General features: G+C 40.8%; 1 protein-coding gene across 4 annotated transcripts in view; it reads left to right on the top strand.

The window, feature by feature from the left end:
* The window catches only part of RASSF5 (Ras association domain family member 5), a 133,135-nt gene that overhangs the window by 66,972 nt on the left and 45,680 nt on the right, over positions 1 to 20,483 (top strand). The window contains exon 1 of one of the 4 annotated variants that reach the window (XM_042461944.1): positions 6,137 to 6,685. The exons of the other annotated variants lie outside the window; for them this stretch is intronic. Within the exon in view, the coding sequence (XP_042317878.1) occupies positions 6,566 to 6,685 (120 nt within the window). The 5' untranslated portion in view covers positions 6,137 to 6,565. Of the gene's footprint in view, positions 1 to 6,136; positions 6,686 to 20,483 lie in introns of those variants that run through there. 4 annotated transcript variants of the gene reach the window in all.

Genomic DNA, 20,483 nt, shown 5'->3' with positions numbered 1-20,483 from the left:
TTATTGCTTGGGATGAGGAGAGATATTTAAGGGATTTTCTGTTTAATATATCAAAATAACTTGATTGACTTTGGACTGTGTACCTCAACCTGCTTTAATCACTCCATTCTTGTCCAGCCCCTCTGGTCAGGCAATCCAAATGCTAAAGTGTCCCTGATAAGTAGCTATTTTACCTCTGCTTGAAGCCCTCTAGCAAGGGAGAACCCATTCCATAGGTCATTCCCATTGTTGCATTTGTACTGTTAAGTTTCTCCAAATTTCTACTAGAAATCCTTCAGCAGATAATTTCTATGTCATAAAGTACAAACTTAGGTTTAAGGGGGGGGAATATGCATCACTAGAATAATACCCTTTTTGATGCTGAGTTGACAGAGCGGTTGGGACATCCCATCTTAAGCACATAAGGACTAGAGCAACAAGTTTTACATTGCAAAATGAGAAATAATGTGATAAGTGCAAAGGTCATATAGAAGAAGTGAGTGTGGTGTGGCTGGTGAGCTTCTATTGACCAAAGACTCATCCTGCTGAATGTAAAGGATGTAAGAATTCAGATGGGTCAGAGGATTTTGGCAAGCTTTTATTGTCAATGCCATTCTTTCCAATGTGAGCATTCCAGACATCATCATAAAAAGTTTTATCAAAATATTTGTGTTTAGCAATTAGATAACAGGGATATCATGTTGGGCCATCTATTAATTTGTTTAACCCAGGGGTATGCAACTGTGATGAATTCAGGGACCATTTTTATGACTCTGGGACCCTTTGGGGACTACATGGACTGCTCCTTGTTTTCCACAGCATCTGCCCAGATGCTTCTAAGAAGCTTGCAGGTCAGACATGAAAGCAACAGCCCTACTCCCATGTATCCTGCTCTCCTGGTAACTTTTATTCTAAGGTAGATTGACTCTGAAAATGTGGGCTTAAATTAATTATCTCAGCTAGCAGATTTTGATAGCCAATTTGATTGTTAGTCTGAACTAGAGTAGACTCATTGAATCAATGGGATGTGAGTACAGAGTTAGCAATAATTCATTGATTCAGTTGGTCTAGCCTAGGTGAGACTAACAATTGGATTTAGACTACTGTATTTCACATCACTTTTTGATGTTCTCTGCAGTGGAGTTCAGAAGAAACATGGAGAGTTGTTAGAGGGTGCACAAATTTGTCCTCCTCAACCAGTGGCACTATATGCCACCTTTCCTGAGGAATGTTTAATTGATGTTTGTGAAAATTAGTTCTCCTCCATGAATACAGATATATTTATGGAAGAGAGTGCTTCTTTGCAGAGAACTTACCATAGTACTTTGAACATCCATTGGGTTTTTGTTTGGAGAGTCAGAGTTGTGGTTCTAGAAGTCAGGGCTATCAGCCTGTTCCAGATAATGTTTCAATGCATGGAAAAGGGTATTTGCCATCTCCTTAAGTCAGTAGTTGAGAGCCAGCACAGTGTATTGGTTTGAGCATTGGACCATGACTCTGATCAGGGGTCAAATCCCCACTTGGCCATGAAATACACAAAATTACCTTGGTAGAGTAAAAAAACAATGTTAAAAAGAAATGTACAGAATTCATAGCCAGATCATGTGTAGATGACTAATTACTGACTTACTGTTGCCATTGCCAACTTATGATGACCCTAATGCAAACCTATTACAGGGTTTTCTTGGCAGAATTTGATCAGAGGGTGTTTGCCTTCCTCTAAGTCTGAGAGAATGTGACTTACCCAAGGTGGATTTTCATGGCCAAGTGGGGATTCGACCCCTGATCAGAGTCATGGTCCAATGCTCAAACCAATACACTGTGCTGAGAGCCATCGTAAATTGGAAATGGCAATAATAAGTCAGTAGTTATTCATCTGCACACGACTATCAGCTTGTTGCATGGTCCCCATTTCAAGTACTATGAAAGACAGAGAAGTACCGGTACTTCAAGCATTTTTATTCTGAGCAGACTAGACACACACCGAGGGGAGTGTACTGTGGCCTACCATATGTGGAAGACAGTTGTCTTTCTTGCTGAAGAAGAGAACTTCCTGTATCTCTGGAGGCTCTCTGCATAGTTTGAAAGCCTGGAAGATAAGAGTAACAAATCATGTGGAGGTTCTTCATGGATACAGGAGCCCCTTTCACCTTAAAAAAGTCATAAGTGGGAAAATCTGTTCTGGGGAAAGGAGAGGCTAGTATGCTCTCCTTCCTCACATGTTTACTTAGGACCAGAACACCTTAAGGAGGGGAAGAATGCTCTCTATCCCCTTCTTTATCGTCATTCATAAGTTTATAAATTTGATATTTGTTTCATTTTTGTATCATGTTTCTCCTTATCTGCCTTTTACTTTATTGTGGAAGGACTGTGACTGAGTGACAGAGCATGTGATCTGCATGCAGATTCCGTTCCTGGCTTTTACACATTGAACCAGGAGATAACTACTGCTAGTTAGTGCTCAGCTAAAGGACCAGTGGTCTGACTTGGTATAATGCAGCTTCCCTTGTCTAAAATGGGATACCCTTTGTTTGTCCATAAGATGTATATGCAATGTACAGTTTGTAGCCCTAAGTCAGCTTACAGTAAATATTTTTTTAAAAATTATGTCATAATTAAAAGGCAATAAAATAATTGCAGGCATCAAAAGCCATTAAAACAGGGCTGGAGAACTTGTAACACTGTATGTTCTCATGAACTCTCATAATTGGCTATGTTGGCTGAGTGGATTGCAATATCTGGAGAGTCATACATCCACCCGCCCTGCTTGAGAGAGTAGGATGGACTTTTCCTTGCACTTAAGTTATTTTAAAAGATACTGGCTGTATATTTGTAGCAAAGAACATCACAAATCTAGCATCCTTTTCTGAGAGGCTGACTTTGTAGCACAGAAAGAATGATCTATGGATAACTTAACTTGTTGACAGGTATATTTGGGAAAATGTGGATATGTGTAACTGTATGCAACATTCCAAGTACGTTCATTGCATAGATTTAGGATAAAGTCTTCATAATGTGCCAGCTCTTTTATGTTGTGATGGTTTTCCTAATGGTATATGGTTTTTTTATTGCTGCATATTGAAGAAGATACTTTTATTGAGCAATCAACAATGATTTCAAGATACTTTTTTCTTGAATAATTACAGCTCTCATATTGTATATAGTTTTTTAAAATCCTGGTTTGTGCCAGTTTTGCATTTGTATTAGTTTTACAGTTGCGTAGGGGTTTATCCAAAACATCGTAAGATTCCTGCAGAATCATTTCACATCTGTTCTCTGTATACAATGGCACAGATACCAATAGGAAGAAGATTTGTTTAGAAGTGGTAGTTTCATATACAGTATTAATATTCTGTGTTCAATAGAAGACTTTGTGAAAAAATGGTTAAATTCTTTCAAAAATGAAATTATAGATGGTAGAGATTGCACATGCATGTTTCTAAGTGTAATTTTTCAGGAGAGGAGGAGGAAGAGGGATCCTGAATTCTTTGATAAAATGCCTTCTAATACCAAGACCAGCTGCTTAGAACCAGTTTCATAGGTAGGAAGAAGGTAGATTGTGGTTGTGCTGCAATGCTAGAACAACTTTATGGACTCAGATCTATTTTCTATTTCTGGTTTTTTTCCTCTCCTCCTTAAGCACTGGTGGGAAGTGGCAGTTGAATCAGATCTGCCCTTTCCTTCAGGAGGGAATTCACATGCCAAATTGAATTCACATGGCCCTCTGGTTACGTTATGCTCTTTGGCTTCAGCAGTACATGTTGCATAGACTCTTCCTTTGTTAGATGGCAGGTTCAGATGTGCATGTAAACAAGTGAGAATGAATATGGAAGAGCATAGTGTGTTGCAGAGAGAACAGTTATGCCCTCGCAGGGAGAGTCCTCAAAAGCACATTATTTTGCAAAGGGGAAGGCTAACACTGAGTGTTGGCACTGTATGCCCCGTTGTCAGGTTGTCATTAGAGAAAAGCCATTTTAGGAATCTTTGCCTTCAAACCACTTGTCAATATGCATGGAAATAGGCAACCTGGCAGCTGAGAAGCTGGATGGAGATAGCGGAGCATATGACTTCAGTCTAGACCTGAAGTTTAGTGGATTCTGGGGCTTTCTGAAGCAAAAACACAAAGGACTATGTTAAAGTGTTCCTAAAACATCACTAAATGACAAGCAAGAAGGCCTAACCTGATAAATGGTGATTGCTATGGTTATGATCAAAACTGGCACCTCTTTGTGCCAGCTATGCTGAAAAATCATCTTGACTGTTCTAAAATTAGCTACAGAACACAGAGGCACAGACCGGTTCCTGCAAGTGTTGCTAGGGGAATCTATCCATCCCTTTCTCTCTCTTCTTATAGAATTAACCAATTTGATTGATTTGTTATTAGGGATGGAAGCATGTGTGGAGGCCCATAATCACCAGGGTCATATTGGACCTCTAGAGATCAGTTGTTTAAATCTCCAAAAATGTCCATCTTCTTTTACAAGCTGAATGGAAAGTACCAGTCACAGAGTCTGCTCTTAATATTTCATTCCATGCCACGCCCCAAAGTCAGAATAATCTATGCCATGGTATTTGTGATTTCTGTGTAAGGATGTGAAAGCTGGACAATGAAGAAAGCTATCAGGAAAAAAAACCAGCCTGTTTGAAATATGGTACTGGGGGAGACTTTGATGGACTGACAAGAGAAATGAATGCCGTATTTTCCAGCGTATAAGACGACCGGGCGTATAAGACGACCCCCAACTTTTAATATAAAAAAATTAAGTTTAGGATATACTCACCATACAAGGCTACCCCTATTCCTTAGAAGCTGGCTGTGCACGCACGCGCTGGCTTCTGAGCGGCCTCCGAAGGCCCCTTAGAAGCCAGTGCGGGGCTGCAGGCTTCCCAGGCTTCCAGAGGCCTGAGAAGCCGGTGGCCCCATAGAGTGCACCCAGCGTACAAGATGGCCCCTGACTTTTGACCCAATTTTAGAGGGTCCAAAAGTCGTCTTGTACGCCGGAAAATACAATAGTTCCTAGAGCAAATCAAGCTTGAACTCTCACTCAAAGCCAGAATGACTAAACTGAGAGTATTATACTTTGGACATACAGTGGTGCCTCGGGATACGAAATGATCGGGTTACGAAATTTCCGGGATACGAAAAAGTTGGATTGGCAAAAACTGTTTCAGGTTACAAAATATTTTTCGGGTTACGAAATTCATTTCGGCGCGAAATTCAAATGCTGCAAAGTGCAGCTATAGGCTTTCCAGTGCTAACGGAAAGCCTTTTCGGGTTACGAAATTTTCGGGTTACGAAAGGAATGGCGGAACGAATTAATTTCGTAACCCGAGGCACCACTGTATTGTGAGACAACATGACTAATTGGAAAAGACCATAATGCTGCAAAAGTGGAAGGCAATAGAAAAAACTAAGGCCACCTAAAAGGTTCATTGATTCAGTCAAAGAAGCCATGGTCCTGGATTTGCACAACCTGAGCTGTCGATAACCCGGTGTCTTGGAAGCTTCGTAAATTGAAGTTAACTTGATGGGAAATAACAGCAAGCAATGCTACACCCTAATTCTGAGCTCAGGGGTGGGGCATTAGTTGTCCTCCAAATGTTGGACTGTAGATCCTATCATCTCTAGAAAGCAAAGTAAGTGTTAAGGTATGATAGGAATTCCAGCCCAACTGCATCTGGAGGGTCAGGCACTCCCTACCTCTACCTTAGCACTTACTTCTCTCATATCCTTAGGAACAACTGTTTAAAAACATTGCTGAAAAGAGATGAAATGTAATAGATAAGGGAAAGCATTCACTCTCCCCAGGATATTAATCTGAGAAGGCACTACACTGAAGGTTTACATCAGGTAATATATTTTTAATCAGCTACCTTCACCTCTATCCCTATCTTTTGTAAATGTTGTTATGGCCACTGGGGAGGTTGGAGCAGGCTGCCTCTTTCCCAATGGTGTGCCTCTGCTCTTCCCTCTCTCTCAAGCCATGCCAGTCAAAATCAGCTGCGATGCTGACAGTGTTCTGTAAAGAACCCACTGCAGAAACTGTGTGAGAAATCTTGCAAGAGGAAGTGGCTCAATTCTGTTCAACAGAAAGCAAGCAGGAAGGGAGGGGGAGGGGGAAGGGGAGGGAGAGAGGTGATGCTGTTCTCGCAACCAGCTTTTCTGTGGGCTTGCAAGATAGGAGAATCAAGCCACAGATGGTGAGTGAGTCTGCAAGCCAGGAACAGAAGAGAAGCCCCTTGGGGTCTGGCACCTTCTCCACTTCTGGCAACAGCCAGGAAAAGCTGGAGTGGTGGCTGAAGGAGCGGAAAGGTTGCTCCCCTGGCAAGGTTCTCCTTCTCTCTTTTTTTAAAGAGGCAACATTACTTGGTTTGCTGAGCAGAAAAAAACAGTTGCAAAGAATGGCAAGTAGGAGTCGGAGGAGTGTTTGTTCTTGATTGTACAGGAACTAGATTGGGAAATGCTCTCTTGGCTGTCGCCACTGCAGTAAACTGAGAATCAGATGTTACTGATTCCCACCTGGCCCTGTGGCTCAACAGAGGACTTCACCTGTTCTCCTCTCAAGGAGCCAGAATTCCTTCTTAGATGACTGTCGACAACAGCATGAGTAGTGGCTACTGTAGTTTGGATGAAGACTTGGAGGACTGCTTTTTTACAGCTAAGACTACCTTCTTTAGGAGGACTCAGAGCAAAGCTGCTGCAAAGGTAACCAGCAGTGTGGCATTTAACACCCCCCCCCCCCATCTAGAATTTATATGCATATATATTGTTAGCTGTCAAGCTGTAAAAATTAGAATGCTGACTCATATTCTAGAGATCTTTATATTACTGCAGTTCCTATGCATAGGCAGCCTACTCTATTGAAATGGCTTTAAAGCTTACCATTATGTCATTTTCTCCTTTCAAACTTTGATCTGTTTGACTTTGACACCTGTTTGCTATTTCTTGGTTATCAGAGCTATCTGGCTGAGAACCTGTAGCTGTCCTCTGCATGTTATATTTCTTCACAGCTAAATTCTCAAAGATGGTGTGAGATTGGTTACTAAAGTGTGTGAATTATGTTGTACAGTACTGTGTTTTCAGTGTTGTCTAGAGGTGTGTGTGTGTTAAAAGATATTGCCTTGAAAGATTGCATTCTTGTGTGGACAAGATATTTGGTGCCAAGAATTTATAATGAGAAAGAGGCTGTTGGCTATCTTGCATATGTGTGTAATTACTATGATTCTTATAGTTGATGGGCATGTTCCACTGTGTTTTTGTTTGCTAGATGTTAAAAAAAACAACTGGATATGTGGGAAAACCCTGTCTGCTCTTGCAATTTTTACATGGATTTTAGAGTCATGAGATTAGAACAAAATAGAATGAACTGGGCCAGCCTTGCTTTAGTTATCATAATATACAGTGTATTTGCAGTAACAACAAGAGCTAGCAACTGGCTTTTAGATGAATGAAGGCTTAGCAGTGTAGATTCATTTTAAATCAAGAAGATTTAAAAGGCCACCAGAAAGGGAGCAATTTAAATACAGCTTCCTATTTTGTAATCTATGTATTTCCTCAAGAATTACACAAACCAATTGCTTGCAATGCCAATTAAAACACATTGGTTTGTACTAATGTACATATTTACTCAGAGATAAAGGGACAACTTAGAAATTAATGGACTTTCTAGTACACATGCACTGAGCCAGTGCATGTGTACTTGAGGGACATGTGTACTTGAGGGACATGTGCTGAGAACCTCTCAGAAATAAGAGTTTAATAGTTACTGTGCAGAACAGTGTGTCTCTGTGAATGGAATGCTAGTTTGTAGAGTCAGAAATAGTAATTATTTTGTGAAATAAACTTAATGGAGAGCTTGAGTAAGTAGATGAGAATTAGTGTGATTGTGTATGAGGAGAGAGACAAGATCACCGACTTATTGGATGAACTTGGTGAGATACAAGATTGTGTTTTAATGCATCCTTGCACCTATATCTCTGAGTATAGTTAGAAGTGAAATGTTTCATCTGTGTAGCTGCGGGAAACATGCAGTCCTCCAGGTGTCCTTGGACTGCAACTCCCATCAGTGCAAGCTTGTATAACCAGGGTTCAGGAATGCTAGAAATTGTGGTCCCACAAAATCCAAAAGGCTGAATGATCACCACTGCTGATTTATTGCATCTTCCCCAAAATGGTTGACTACAGTTTCATTATCCTCTAGCTAGCAAGGCTGTTTCTGTATTAGTATATTCATATTTGTAATACTTGAGCTTAATAGCCAGATTTTTCCTGTTATTGCTCTGTTGTTTTACATTTATGAAAAAGACATCTTGACTTTACCAACATTGGAGGGTCATTGATTTCATTTTAAGAGATAATTAACCTGTTTATTTTAGATTTTATTTAGATATGGATATTATGAACAGAATTAATGTTGCTAAAACAAAAATCCAATTTAAATAACATGGTTTGCATAATAACATCTGATTGTTTAATTATATTTATGTTGATATATACAAAAACATTTCTATTCATCCTGAGGCTTAGGCTTTCATAATCTTAGGAAGCGGTCAAGGTTCATACAGTCTGTCCTTCTCAGTGGTGTTCTTACAACATTCTTACAAAGGATGGTATGAAACAGGTTGGCTAGATACCAGTGCCTTTTTGTAGTGCAATCAGTTTATGTGTGCAGATAATTGTTTGTTGACATGGAAACTGCTGTAGCACTGCCCATGTTGCTGGTGGTACATAGATTCATTTCAGTGTCCAATCATGGTTGAAACCTATTCTATTGGCTATCATACATGGTGTGATGCCATTGGAGATAGAAACGTGGCCTTAAGAAGCATAACCCATACTTCAGCAATGAATGCCTATATGTAGTTTGGTGAAACTTTTCTTGCCGTCTGATGATATTCCTGACACGAAGCACAGTTCTTCATCTCTTTCCTGGTGTGAATTTGGAACAGTGTTTATCCACATGAGTTCACACACAGCTGTTTCAAGGGGACAGTGAAGAAAGAGGAAAAAACAGGTAAATCTCATTTAACAAAGTAGATGTGTTCCTGGGCCAGTGGTGTCAATGGGGTGTGTGTGGTGGGTGCAGACTGCACTGGGTGACACCTCAGAGGAGGGGTGACACCTGGTTGGGCCCTCCTCCCCTTTGGGGGGGAGTGTTTGTACCCACCGCCTGCCCCTTCTTCTCAGCTGTTCCAGTTCTCTCCATGAGGCGAAAGACAAAGCAACAAAATGGTGGTGGGCCAGCATGTGTCCCTTCCATCCTCTCACTTGACTGGTTGCCCCCCATCCCACCCCACCCCAGCAGCCATGGGTGGGAGGATGGGAGAGCAAGCAAGAGGGGAATGGGTGAACACATGCCCTTTTCAGCTGCTCCATGGCACAGAAGCCCAGTGATGAAGGAGAAGAAGAGAAATGCACCCCTTCTGTCCCCTTGCGCTGCCTCACTTGCCCAGCTGCCCTAGGCAGGCAGGTAGGCAGGCAAGGGGGAAAGGTCATGGCTAGGGAGTGGAAGTAAGGGAGTCTGTTGCTGCTGCTGCTTCTACAGCCTGCCAATAATTGCAGTGTCTGGACAGGTGGCAGGCGAGTGGATGGTTAGGGAGGGGGGGGCAGGTGATCGAGTTACTTGGAAGGCATGGGGCAGGCTGATCCCCCCACCACCACCACCAGCCATCCATGGTGGACTGCTGGATGGTGACCATAGTGTCACCACAGCTAGTGACACCACTGTCCTGGGCTTTATAGCTTTTACAGAATATTTGGTATCAGAGATAGAAATAACATGGAAAGAATAGGACTAGGCTCTTCTATCACTAAAAAGATGAGCATGTCAACATGTTTCAGCAGATTTTTTGCTTAGAACTAACAATATGCACATGTGAATTGAAATAACTACATCAGGGAAGCCTTGCATAAGTGGAACCAAAACATTTTGAATCTTCTCAAGAATGCTTGAAATTCCTCCAAAATGCATCCAGCAATGACTTTTTTTCTTTCTTCAAAATGTTTTGGTTCTACTTACACAAGGCTTCCCTGGTGTAGTTATTTCAATTTACATGTGTATATTCTTACTTCTGAGTAAAAAATCTGCTGAAACATGTTGACATGCTCATCTGTCTAGTCATCTTTTGGTCAACAATTATAGAATCATAGAATTGTAGAGTTGGAAGAGACCATAAGGGCCATTCAGTCCAACCCCCTGCCATGAAGGAAATTTCAATCAAAGCATCCCCGACAGATGGCCATCCAGCCTCTGCTTAAAGATCTCCAAAGAAGGAGACCCCACCACACTTTGAGGGAGTGTGTTCCACTGTTGAACAGCCCCTACTGTCAGGAGGTTCCACGTAATGTTGAGGTGGAATCTCTTTTCCTGTAGCTTGCATCCATTGTTCCAGGTCCTGTTCTCTGGAGCAGCAGAAAACAAGCTTGCTCCCACTTCAATATGACATCCCTTCAAGTATTTAAAGAGGGATATCATATCGCCTCTTAATCTTCTTTTCTCCAGGCTAAACATCCCCAGCTCCCTAAGTCGTTCCTCATAGGACATGGTTTCCAGACCCTTCACCATTTTAGTCGCCCTCCTTTGGACGCGCTCCAGTTTCTCAATGTCCTCTTTGAATTGTGGTGCCCAGAACTGGACACAGTATTCCAGGTGGGGCCTGACCAAAGCAGAATAGAGTGGCACTATTACTTCTCTTGATCTAGACACTATACTTTTATTGATGCAGCCTAAAATTGCATTGGCCTTTTTAGCTGCCGCATCATACTGTTAACTCATGTTCAACTTGTGGTCTACTTGGACTCCTAGATCCCTTTCACATGCAGTCTCATTCAGCCAGGTGTCACCCATCCTATATCTGTGCATTTTATTTTTCTGCCCTAAGTGCAGTATATTACATTTCTCCGTGTTGAATTTCATTTTGTTATCTTTGGCCCAGCTTTCTAGTCTATTCAGGTCATTTTGAATTTTGATCCTGTCCTCTGGAGTATTAGCTACTCCCCCTGTTTTGGTTTCATCTGCAAATTTGATAAGTATGCCCCCAATTCTGTCATCCAAGTCATTGATAAAGATGTTGAATAGCACTGGACCCAGGACAGAGCCCTGTGGGACCCCACTGGTCACTTCTCTCCAGGATGAAAGGGAGCCATTGTTGAGCACCCTTTGGGTTCGGCTGGTCAACCAATTAAAAATCCATGTAACAGTTACTTTGTCTAGCCCACATTTTACAAGCTTGTTTGCAAGAATGTCATGAGAAACCTTGTCAGATGCGTTACAGAAATCGAGATATACTATATCCACAGCATTCCTTTCATCTACCAAGCTGGTAATGTTATCAAAGAAAGAGATCAGATTTGTCTGGCATGACTTGTTTCTCTGAAACTCATGTGTAATTTGTTATAATTGCCTTTTTAGTAGCCACACTTCTAGATTTATGTTGTTGTTTTTTTAAAAAAAAAACCACCAAAGCATTCTGGGGTTAGCTGGCTAGGCAGGCTTAACTACTTTTCGCTCTATTTTGCTGTTCACACATGCTCGGTAAGATATTATGGTGTTTGCTGCTGTTTACTTTGCCAGTTGAAGGTTAGCACACACAGCTACAGTAGGATCAGTTAGAATGGTATCCTGGCCTTTCCCAGCTTAAGCCTTATTGCATTGTTTGCACATTGTTGCAACCCCACAGTGAAAATCTGTGTTTCGCCAGCTCCTTCTTCATTATCCTCTCAGTGCAGCTGTGTCAAAAACCTTCCTGCTAGATAGAGGGTGAAGAGGAAAGGGAACTGGTTTGGGGCAAATCAAAGGAGTTTCTTTGTCATAGGTGTTGTTAACTGAGGCATACCCGTATTCATAGACCTGCACATAGTACTGTTCCTCAATTTCCGAACATTTGTTTTTCTTAAGTTTGTTTTTCTTTGGAAAATATTCCTTCTTATCCTTGAGTGTTAGAGTGAACATCTCTAGGTTTGTTTGCATCTCCAAAAGGAAATGAATAGGGCTCTTCTACTTGCAGCAACCAGTTCCTCTCTGAACTGAAATTCTTTTTCTCCTCCCTTACTCTTGTGCTGTTACCAAGGCACTGTAGCAGGACTGAGGCTGATGCTTCTAAAGAAGCAGTGAGGGAGAAGTCACTCCTACAGACAGAATTATTTCTATACAGCCTGGGGTCATCAACCCCTGAAATATGTTAAAAGAGAAGGGAATTGTGTTTAAGGGGAAGCCTAGTTTTGCACAAAAAAGGAAGCCAAAAACCATTGATGATTTAATCTGTATAAAATGTGTATGTGGTAAAGTCCTTGCACAGAAGCCTGCACCTATGTCTGCTTTCTGCTCAAGAAAAGGAAGTGATATCATACCGCAGTGGTTGCTTCTTGCATTTGTGAAGAAATTTATTCTGATTGACTTTTATGCCCTTGTCATATTTTTGTGCATGCAGGAACTATATAACTGAAACAGGTAGTTTGGGGCTCGCCTATACTAGAACTGTGGCAGACAATTAAAACGAGTCAAATGGTTAATTTCACAGGTCTAACTCCTACTAAATGGTTTGGTGCTGTTCTGCGGTGCGGATTTCTGTGGGCCAGAAGGGGGAAGGGGTTAGTGTAGTATAATAAGTCTGTGTTATCTACTGCCATTTTTAAAACCAAAAAGCTTTTAGTGAGTCATGTCTCTGTGTGTATGTGAATGTGCCTTCAAGTCACCTGTCTAGTTATGGTGACCCCATGAATGTCTGTAGACAATATTAAGTATAAAAATCCTCTATAGGTTTTTCACCCCAGTACACACTATATTCCTTTCCATTCATGTTAAGAGTAGAAATGTTCAAACAGACAGAGGTAAGCAAATTGGCCTATCTAGCCAAATACCTTCTTTCTCAAATGACAGCAAGTGCCAGATGCTTCCGAGGGAGGGTGCAAGAACACACAAACAGCTCACACTGTGGGTTAATATACTTCCATTTAAGAAATCATTAGTGATTTGGATTCAAGCCTGGAACATGAGTGTTGGTTTCTGTTTTCTCTTGGTAGCGTTAACCATTTGAGTTCTGAGTTGCTGTTGTTATTTTGTCCTTTCTCCCTAAAAGAATTGTAGAAAATGTTGTATCCACACTTCAGTTATAGCACTTTGGACTTTGGTACCCAGCTTGGCTATGAAAACCACAAGATTACCTTGGGCAAGTCACATACTTTCAGCCCCAGAGGAAGGCAATGGCAAACCTCCTCTGAACAAATCTTGCAAAGAATAATAGGTTTGCCTTAGGATCCTTGTAAGTCAGAAACAACTTGAAGGCACACAACAACAACAAATCACTTTGAAGGCCATAACTTCATCCTGTGGAATCCTAGGAATTACATTTTAAAAAAAGAGGTACTTATCATCTGCCTGAGAACTCTAATGATGTAGTTTAGGAGTGTGCATTAGAGAACTATGACTCCCTCACCCAATTACAAATGCCAGGATTCCATAATGTGGAGCCATGACAAATAAAGTGGTAACTAACTGTTAAAATTGTACAGTGTGTATCCATCTCTGAACAAGTTACATTTAGAACGAAGAGGTCAGTTAAACCTGAGCATCTTTGCAAATGGTCTCAGAGGAAAGAAAACCAAAAGAAGTGGTATGAGCCCGTACAGTCATAAGTAGATTGATAAACTGTGAGTGATCCACCAAGTTTACTTCCTCAGCTCAGAATGACCAGAAGAACATAATTGTGTAGAAAATGTATAGGGGGGAACAGTTGCATCATTGATTGTTCTGAGCAACATCTTTTAAAGGTATTCTGCTAATAAGGATTTTGACTAGGTAGATGAGACTGTAAACTAGTTTGCTTCTTCAATTACTTCTGTCAAAGGATGATATATTTACTCTCTGTGAGTATGTGTGTGTATCACTCCAATCCCAGGTATAGCCATTCCATTTAAATATAGGTTTTAGAATCCAGGGAGAGGGGATTATTTGATATAATACTTGTTAACATATGAAAACTTTTAGGAGACTACACAACTTGATTGCCTTTTTAAAAATCTGATTCTCTGATACTCCTATAGATAACTTTCAATGCAGTTGTGGAAGAGGTAGTAGCATTGTAATTGCTTCATCCTGTTCCTGCCAGTGCACCTTTTCTTAGAACAAGTACACCACAGCCAGGGTTGGCAAACTTTTTTTGCTTTTAAGGATAAAAAGATATAGTAAATCTTATTGGTAACACGATTCCCTCAGACTCCATCTTTCTGTGTGTTGCAGCTGGCATGCAAGTGCGTTTTTATGGCAGCAGCTGCAAAACATTGTTCTAGGGTCCCATCCTACTGTATAGTGTCATATTTCCTATTCTGCCTGTACATCATCTAAGCTTGGCTCCTGTTGCTAATGTACTACCAAAAGGTGACCGTTGTGCTAGCCAACTGCTGTGCTGCTGCTGTTAAAGAAAGGAAGCAGCTCAGACAAGTCTCCAATGAAAGTATATATTTGGGAACATTATGAGGCAAAGTAGAGCTTATCAGTATTGAATAGCATGTGAAGGAGCACTGTACCAGTGCATTCACATAAAGCTCTCCCATGTTTCAAGTCCATGTCCCTAAAGGGGGCCTAGAGTCTATTGCAGAACCTTTATTCCTCTATTTATCCCAGTTTTCACATGATTCACTAGTATACTGGGTTTGATAGGAAGCTAGTTATTCCAGTTTGACTGGGTTCTTGGTCCTAAAACAAATTAATTGAAAGTTCTGGTACCAGCTACCACTTTTTTGTATCAGTATGGTAACAGTCAAAGAGGTATTTGTGGCATAAAGACTGCAGTGGGTTACTAATCTGCCTGTATTTACCTTGATGCCAATGCAGTGATCAGGAGGAGCCAGCGTGGGTTTGTCAAGAATAAATCCTACCAAACTTACATATTATTATTATTATTGATTTTGTTGTTGTTGTTGTTGTACCATTAAGTTTACACAGTGCTTTACATAGTCATCAACCAAGATACAGATAAAACCTGCCTAAGGTGTACAGTCTAAAATCAAAAGCAGCAAAAATTATAAAATAACAACTTATAATAATACAATATGTTAAAAATACATAGCAAATAACAATAAGAATCAAATAACAGGGCAAGTCACACTAACAATAAAAAAACGAAGAAATAGATAGCAGTTCACAGCAACAGTAAAAAATGCATAGCAATTAAAATGGCGAAACAGATACAATAAGATATTAATCCCCATTCTCAAAAAACCCGTCCCAGTCTTGAAAAACAATATTAAACATCCTCAGCTGTTGCCTTGGTGGAAAAAGGCACAGGCAGCCTCCCAGTTTGGCTTGGAGCTGCCAAATTTGCACCTCTTTTTATCACATCACTAGTTTAGCAGACAGTGGAATGCTGTTTATGTCATTTATCTGGCTCTCAGAAAAGCATTTGATAAGGTCCCCTATAATGTTTTGCTTAGCAAGCTGATTAAATGTCGAATAGATGGGAACACTATATCCATAACTGACTGGAAAGCCAAGCTCAAGGAGTCATCGTCAGTGGCTGTGAATCAAACTGGAAGGATTCTCAAGTGCCTTGGGGTTCTGTACTAGGGCTGTTACTCTTTAGCATTTTTGTCAGTTACTAAGAGGATGTGCAGACTGCCCCTAAGGGGCAGCCTGCAACTGCCTCCAGCTGTGCTGGATCAGAGCTGCAGCAACCGCACACCACAGCCTCGATCTGGTGCAATAGCCGCTATGCCATGGCTTTAAGGCATTCCGTTGGGGCTACGTTGTGTAAACACAGTGCCAGAGGAGCACCCTGATGCCACGCACTGTGTGGAATGGTGTGCAGTATCATGGCACCATGGGGGCGGAGTTGGGGCACGCGTCATATGGATGACATGCTCCAAATTCAGCCCCAGGCCGGCCTTAATGGCTGGTCTGCACAGCCCCTTAGATGACAGGGTAAAAGGAATATTTATTAAGTATGCATTTGTGACAAAACTGGGAGGGGTAGCAAACACATTGGAAGACAGGAACAGAATTCAAAAGGATCTAGATAAACTAGAAAACTGGACAAAAATTAAGGTAATAAAACGAAATTCAATAGAGACAAATTAAAAATTCTACATTTGGGCAACAAAAATCCAAATGAACAGGTATAGGATGGGGGATAAATGGCTCAGCAGTATTACATGGGGAAAGGATCTGGGGATTATTGTTGATTATAAATTGAACATGAACCAGCAGTGTGATGTGGCAGCAAAAAAAGGTGAATACTATTTTACCCTTCGCTAATAGAAGCACAGTTTCCAAGTTGAGGGAATTAATAGTCCCCCTGTATTCAAAACTGGTCAGGTCTCATCTGGAGTAACTGCATTCACTTCTGGGTGCCACATTTTAAAGATATAGACAGGTTGATGCAGGTTCACAGAAGGACAATGATGATGATAAGAAGCACGGAGAACAAAACATATGAGGAAAAGTTTTAGGAGCTGGGTGTGTTCAGCTTGGTGAAAAGAAGCCTCAGGGGTGACGTGATTGCACTCTCAAGGGCTGTCACAGAGAGGAGGGTACAGGCCTGTGATCTGCTGCTCCAAAGGATAGGACCAGGTCTAATAGTTTTAAGTTACAGGAGAGTAGATTTGGATTGGACATTAGAAGGAACTTTGTGATAGTTTTGGTGGCTCAGCAATGGAACCAGTTGCCTAGAAAGGTGGTGAGATCTCCTTCTCTGGCTCCCCCTCCCTTTCTGTATTCAGTATAAGCTCCTGCTGTCGATGTTTAAAGCCCTCCATGGGCTGGCCCCTCCTTACTTATCAGACCTTATTTCTCCTCACCTTCTCACTCGGGCCCTCCGTTCTGGTAGTCAAGGTTGGCTGTCCCAGCCCAGGATTTCCTCTGCCCCATCTCGGATTCGCCCCTTTTCACTTGCTGCCCCTCACTCCTGGAACCTTCTCCCCCCGCGAGCAAGGGCCATCACTTCATTAACCAGCTTCAAAAAGGAGTTGAAGACCATCCTGTTCAGAGAAGCGTTCCCAGGCATTGCGTGACTATCATTTGTTATGTAATGTTCTTTTGTTCCCTGTTTTATTGAACCATTTCCTGTACCGCTATGTATGTTATATGTATTATCCTATTATCTCTTAGATTGTATGCCATAGGCAGGCTTTCTCTTATATACTTATTGTTTTATGTACAGCGCTGTGCAAATCTACAGCGCTAAATAAATAAATAAATAAATAATCTTTAAGCATCCACCTACTTCTTCCAAAAGGTCATTGTGTTGTCTCTTTAACTTAGTTATGAGACCTCAACCTGAATACATTCAGGCTTATTTAACATAGAAGACAAACTGTGGTTTGTCATCTTTTTGCAAGCCGGAATAGGTAGATGAGAACTGAAAGTTTCAAATGTGTGCATATGGAGTGGGGAGGAGTTGGGAAGAGAAACTGCCTGAGCCTGAGGTTAATTTTACTAACATCGAAGCATCATTTTAAATTTCCTCCAGATATGTTGTACTGGTGCAGTCAACATCTTCAGGTACTGTGGCCAATGAATGGGCTAGCTGGCAGTGATAAAAAATGTAGTTCAGCACCTCTACAGGGCACTTCCCATAGATTGACATTTCTATCTACCTGTCAAAATAACTAAAACTAAGCTTGAAAACTTTGGAAAAGTTCATGCTTGAAGAACTTTAGAAAAATACTGTACTATTGAATTTTTCATGAATGTCTATTTTAGGAATCATAATACCTGAGACAAATGGCTTTAGTGATCCTCCTCCTTCGATGGCCTTTACACTTTTAAATTGTTCTGTTTGCAAGAATGAAGAGGGATGGGGAGATGAAGTAGCTGCAGGCACCAAAGTCTTCTCAGTGCCAATCTCGAGCAAAGGTTTATTCATTCACATTCCTGTCCATAGTGTATACCAGAGTGAAGAAGATACGTTTGAATATCTTCGTGCAATGGGTATGGATTAGTCTATTCATTTCCAATTTTCTTTTCTAGCTTTGGGATTTTCAAATATAAATTGAGGTCACGGCATGATTTTTCTCCCCCTGGACTCTTTTGTTATGGGAATAGTTTTCATGTTGAATTATTGCTTCTTATCTCTTGGTAGCCTCCCATTGCATTTAACAAGAATTGGAAGCAGCTTGTTTCTCTCTCCTCCTGCTTTTTGGGGGGGAAGACTGAAAGGGTATAATTTAAGACTTTACAAAAATTGGGACTATTAAAATTGCATAATTACTTGTTGGAAGGGTTGAGTTAATAGAATAGAGAGATGGCATGGACTGAAGGCAGGGAAAACAAGGTGCCTCCCACAGCTCTAAAAAGTACCTGGCATTCTTAAACATATAACTGCCAAATTATGGTCAAAAGTATTTAGGTACTAAATCAAGTCCTTATATGGTAACAAAATAGATGATTTACCAAAAGGTAATTGATATCCTTAAGCTCTTGTTCACCTCAAGAACCTCCTGTTGACAATGTGGCAGGGGGAGTCTGTTGGAACAAACTGAAATGCTTATTGCTAGAATAAAGAGAATAATTGTGTATTGTATGTATTTAATGGGAATGCTTTCCAATTTCTGTTTTTGTAGTTGTAAAGCACATAAATTAAATGCTTCCTGGGCTCACATTTTAAATGCAAGTTGTTTGGTGAGCAATACCCAGACCATGTAATGTAGATGAAATGCCACTTTTCATTGCACCTCCAAAAACCCTCTGGGATCATTCTGGGGTGTGTGTGGAACAGGTGCAGCATTAGATTTGGCCTTCATGTATCTTGTTCAAGAATACAGGTTGCCAGAAGCAACAATATTGTTATTCCAGGATGTTGGGATGTTGCTGGGTGGGAGGGTGAGGCTTGTGGGGATTCTACATAAGTCACAAAATGGTGGTGGTGTAATTTTTATGATATGCAACCTCTTTTTTATTTTCCTCAACAGAGCAGTGAGAAGGAAAGAATTAGCTTTCCTGGCACTTGACCTATTTTGTCCCTCCCAATACAGACTTAGTCATAGAGAAGGTTATTAGAGAGAAACTGAACCTGCAAACCTGATACTAAGGTCTCTTGTTGAGAACTGTAAGGTAGCCTTCTCTCTTACCATAATGAAATGGAGACTGAGAGAAGAACTGTACTTCTGAGATGTATGGGGTTAAGATATCAGTCTTCTGATACAGACTGATGTGCCATGTTATGCAATGCTGCTTGACCAAATCTTACATTTATTTCACTGTTTGAAATATTTATCCATGTTGTATCAGAAAAGCAGAATAAATCTTTTTGTTCCTGTTATGCTTCTCCTTTTATTTTAATCTCCATTTGGCTTTTCCTTCCAGCTATCATTCTGAGCTTTTAAAAGATGCACTGGGCTTTTCAGCCTCAGCCTATATACACCCCTTTTTTTATTGGTAATTATTTGAATTTCTCATAATTAACAAAACCAAACACTTGTACATCTGTTCTGCAAAATTTATTTAACCAGCTGGGTACATGGAGAATGGAGAAGAAGTTGGAAACCTTCTGAAATATGTTATATGTAAAATAACCTGTTGCTCTTCCTTTATGCAGTGGTTATTTCTGCTTCAATGCTCTGATGCTTTCCTCCCCTTATTTAGTGTATTGGGCATTGTACTGTTTTATTCTTGTTGAAGTACACTTGAATGTGAGTAGGGTTTTTTTTTTTAAAGTTTCAGTTTTTCTGTTCCTTTGTATCATCAGAATGATTCTTTTTTCAATCCATGTACTGTATATTGTTACTTGTGGGGGAGTGTATTAAACTTTTTATCAGTTTCCACTAGCTTCTAAATCAGGGTATCAATTCTGTGGCATGACAAACAGCCCCATAGGTGTGTGGACACACACACAGAGGAAGCCCAAATATGTCAATTTTCCTCTGCAGTTCCTTGCAAAGTGGCAGCAAGAAGTGGCAACCAGACTGGTCACCGGAAAATATAGGTTTGACCGTTACACTTATTCTAAAGTCATTACACTGGCTGCCTATTAGCTTCCAGGCTCAGTATAAAGTGTTGGTTATTACCTACAAAGCCCTACATGGCCTGGGTCTAGTCTACCTGAAGGAATGCCTCCTCCCATATAACCCTTCCCGTACACTCCGTTCCTCTAGGAAAAATCTTTTACATCCATAAAAGACCAGATTGGCGTTGACGTCCCAGAGGTCTTTTTCTGCTACAGCTCCTAAAGCTTAGACTGACCTGCCGGAAGAGATTCACCAATTATCCTCATTGGAGGTTTTTAAAAAAGTGACAAAAACCTTACTCTTCCAGCAGGCCTTCCCTGAGTGATAACCGCCCAGAACCGATTCTATCCGTCCTTCCTACTATATCTCCGCGTCATTTGCGGATTGTAGAATAATCTTGTAGTGTTGTATTGTATTGTTATATATTTTAATCACGTTTTATGTTAATTTTATAGTTTGGGAGGGAGGGTTGGGTCAAGGTTTTGTGGGTTTTATTGTTTTTTTATTGTGTATCATAAACTCTGTTGTTACCCGCCTCGATCCCCAAACAGAAGAGGTGGGATAT

Source organism: Sceloporus undulatus, chromosome 4, assembly GCF_019175285.1.
Source record: "Sceloporus undulatus isolate JIND9_A2432 ecotype Alabama chromosome 4, SceUnd_v1.1, whole genome shotgun sequence".
Classification (NCBI taxonomy): Eukaryota; Metazoa; Chordata; class Lepidosauria; order Squamata; family Phrynosomatidae; genus Sceloporus; species Sceloporus undulatus.
This window is presented reverse-complemented; position numbering and strand designations above follow the sequence as displayed.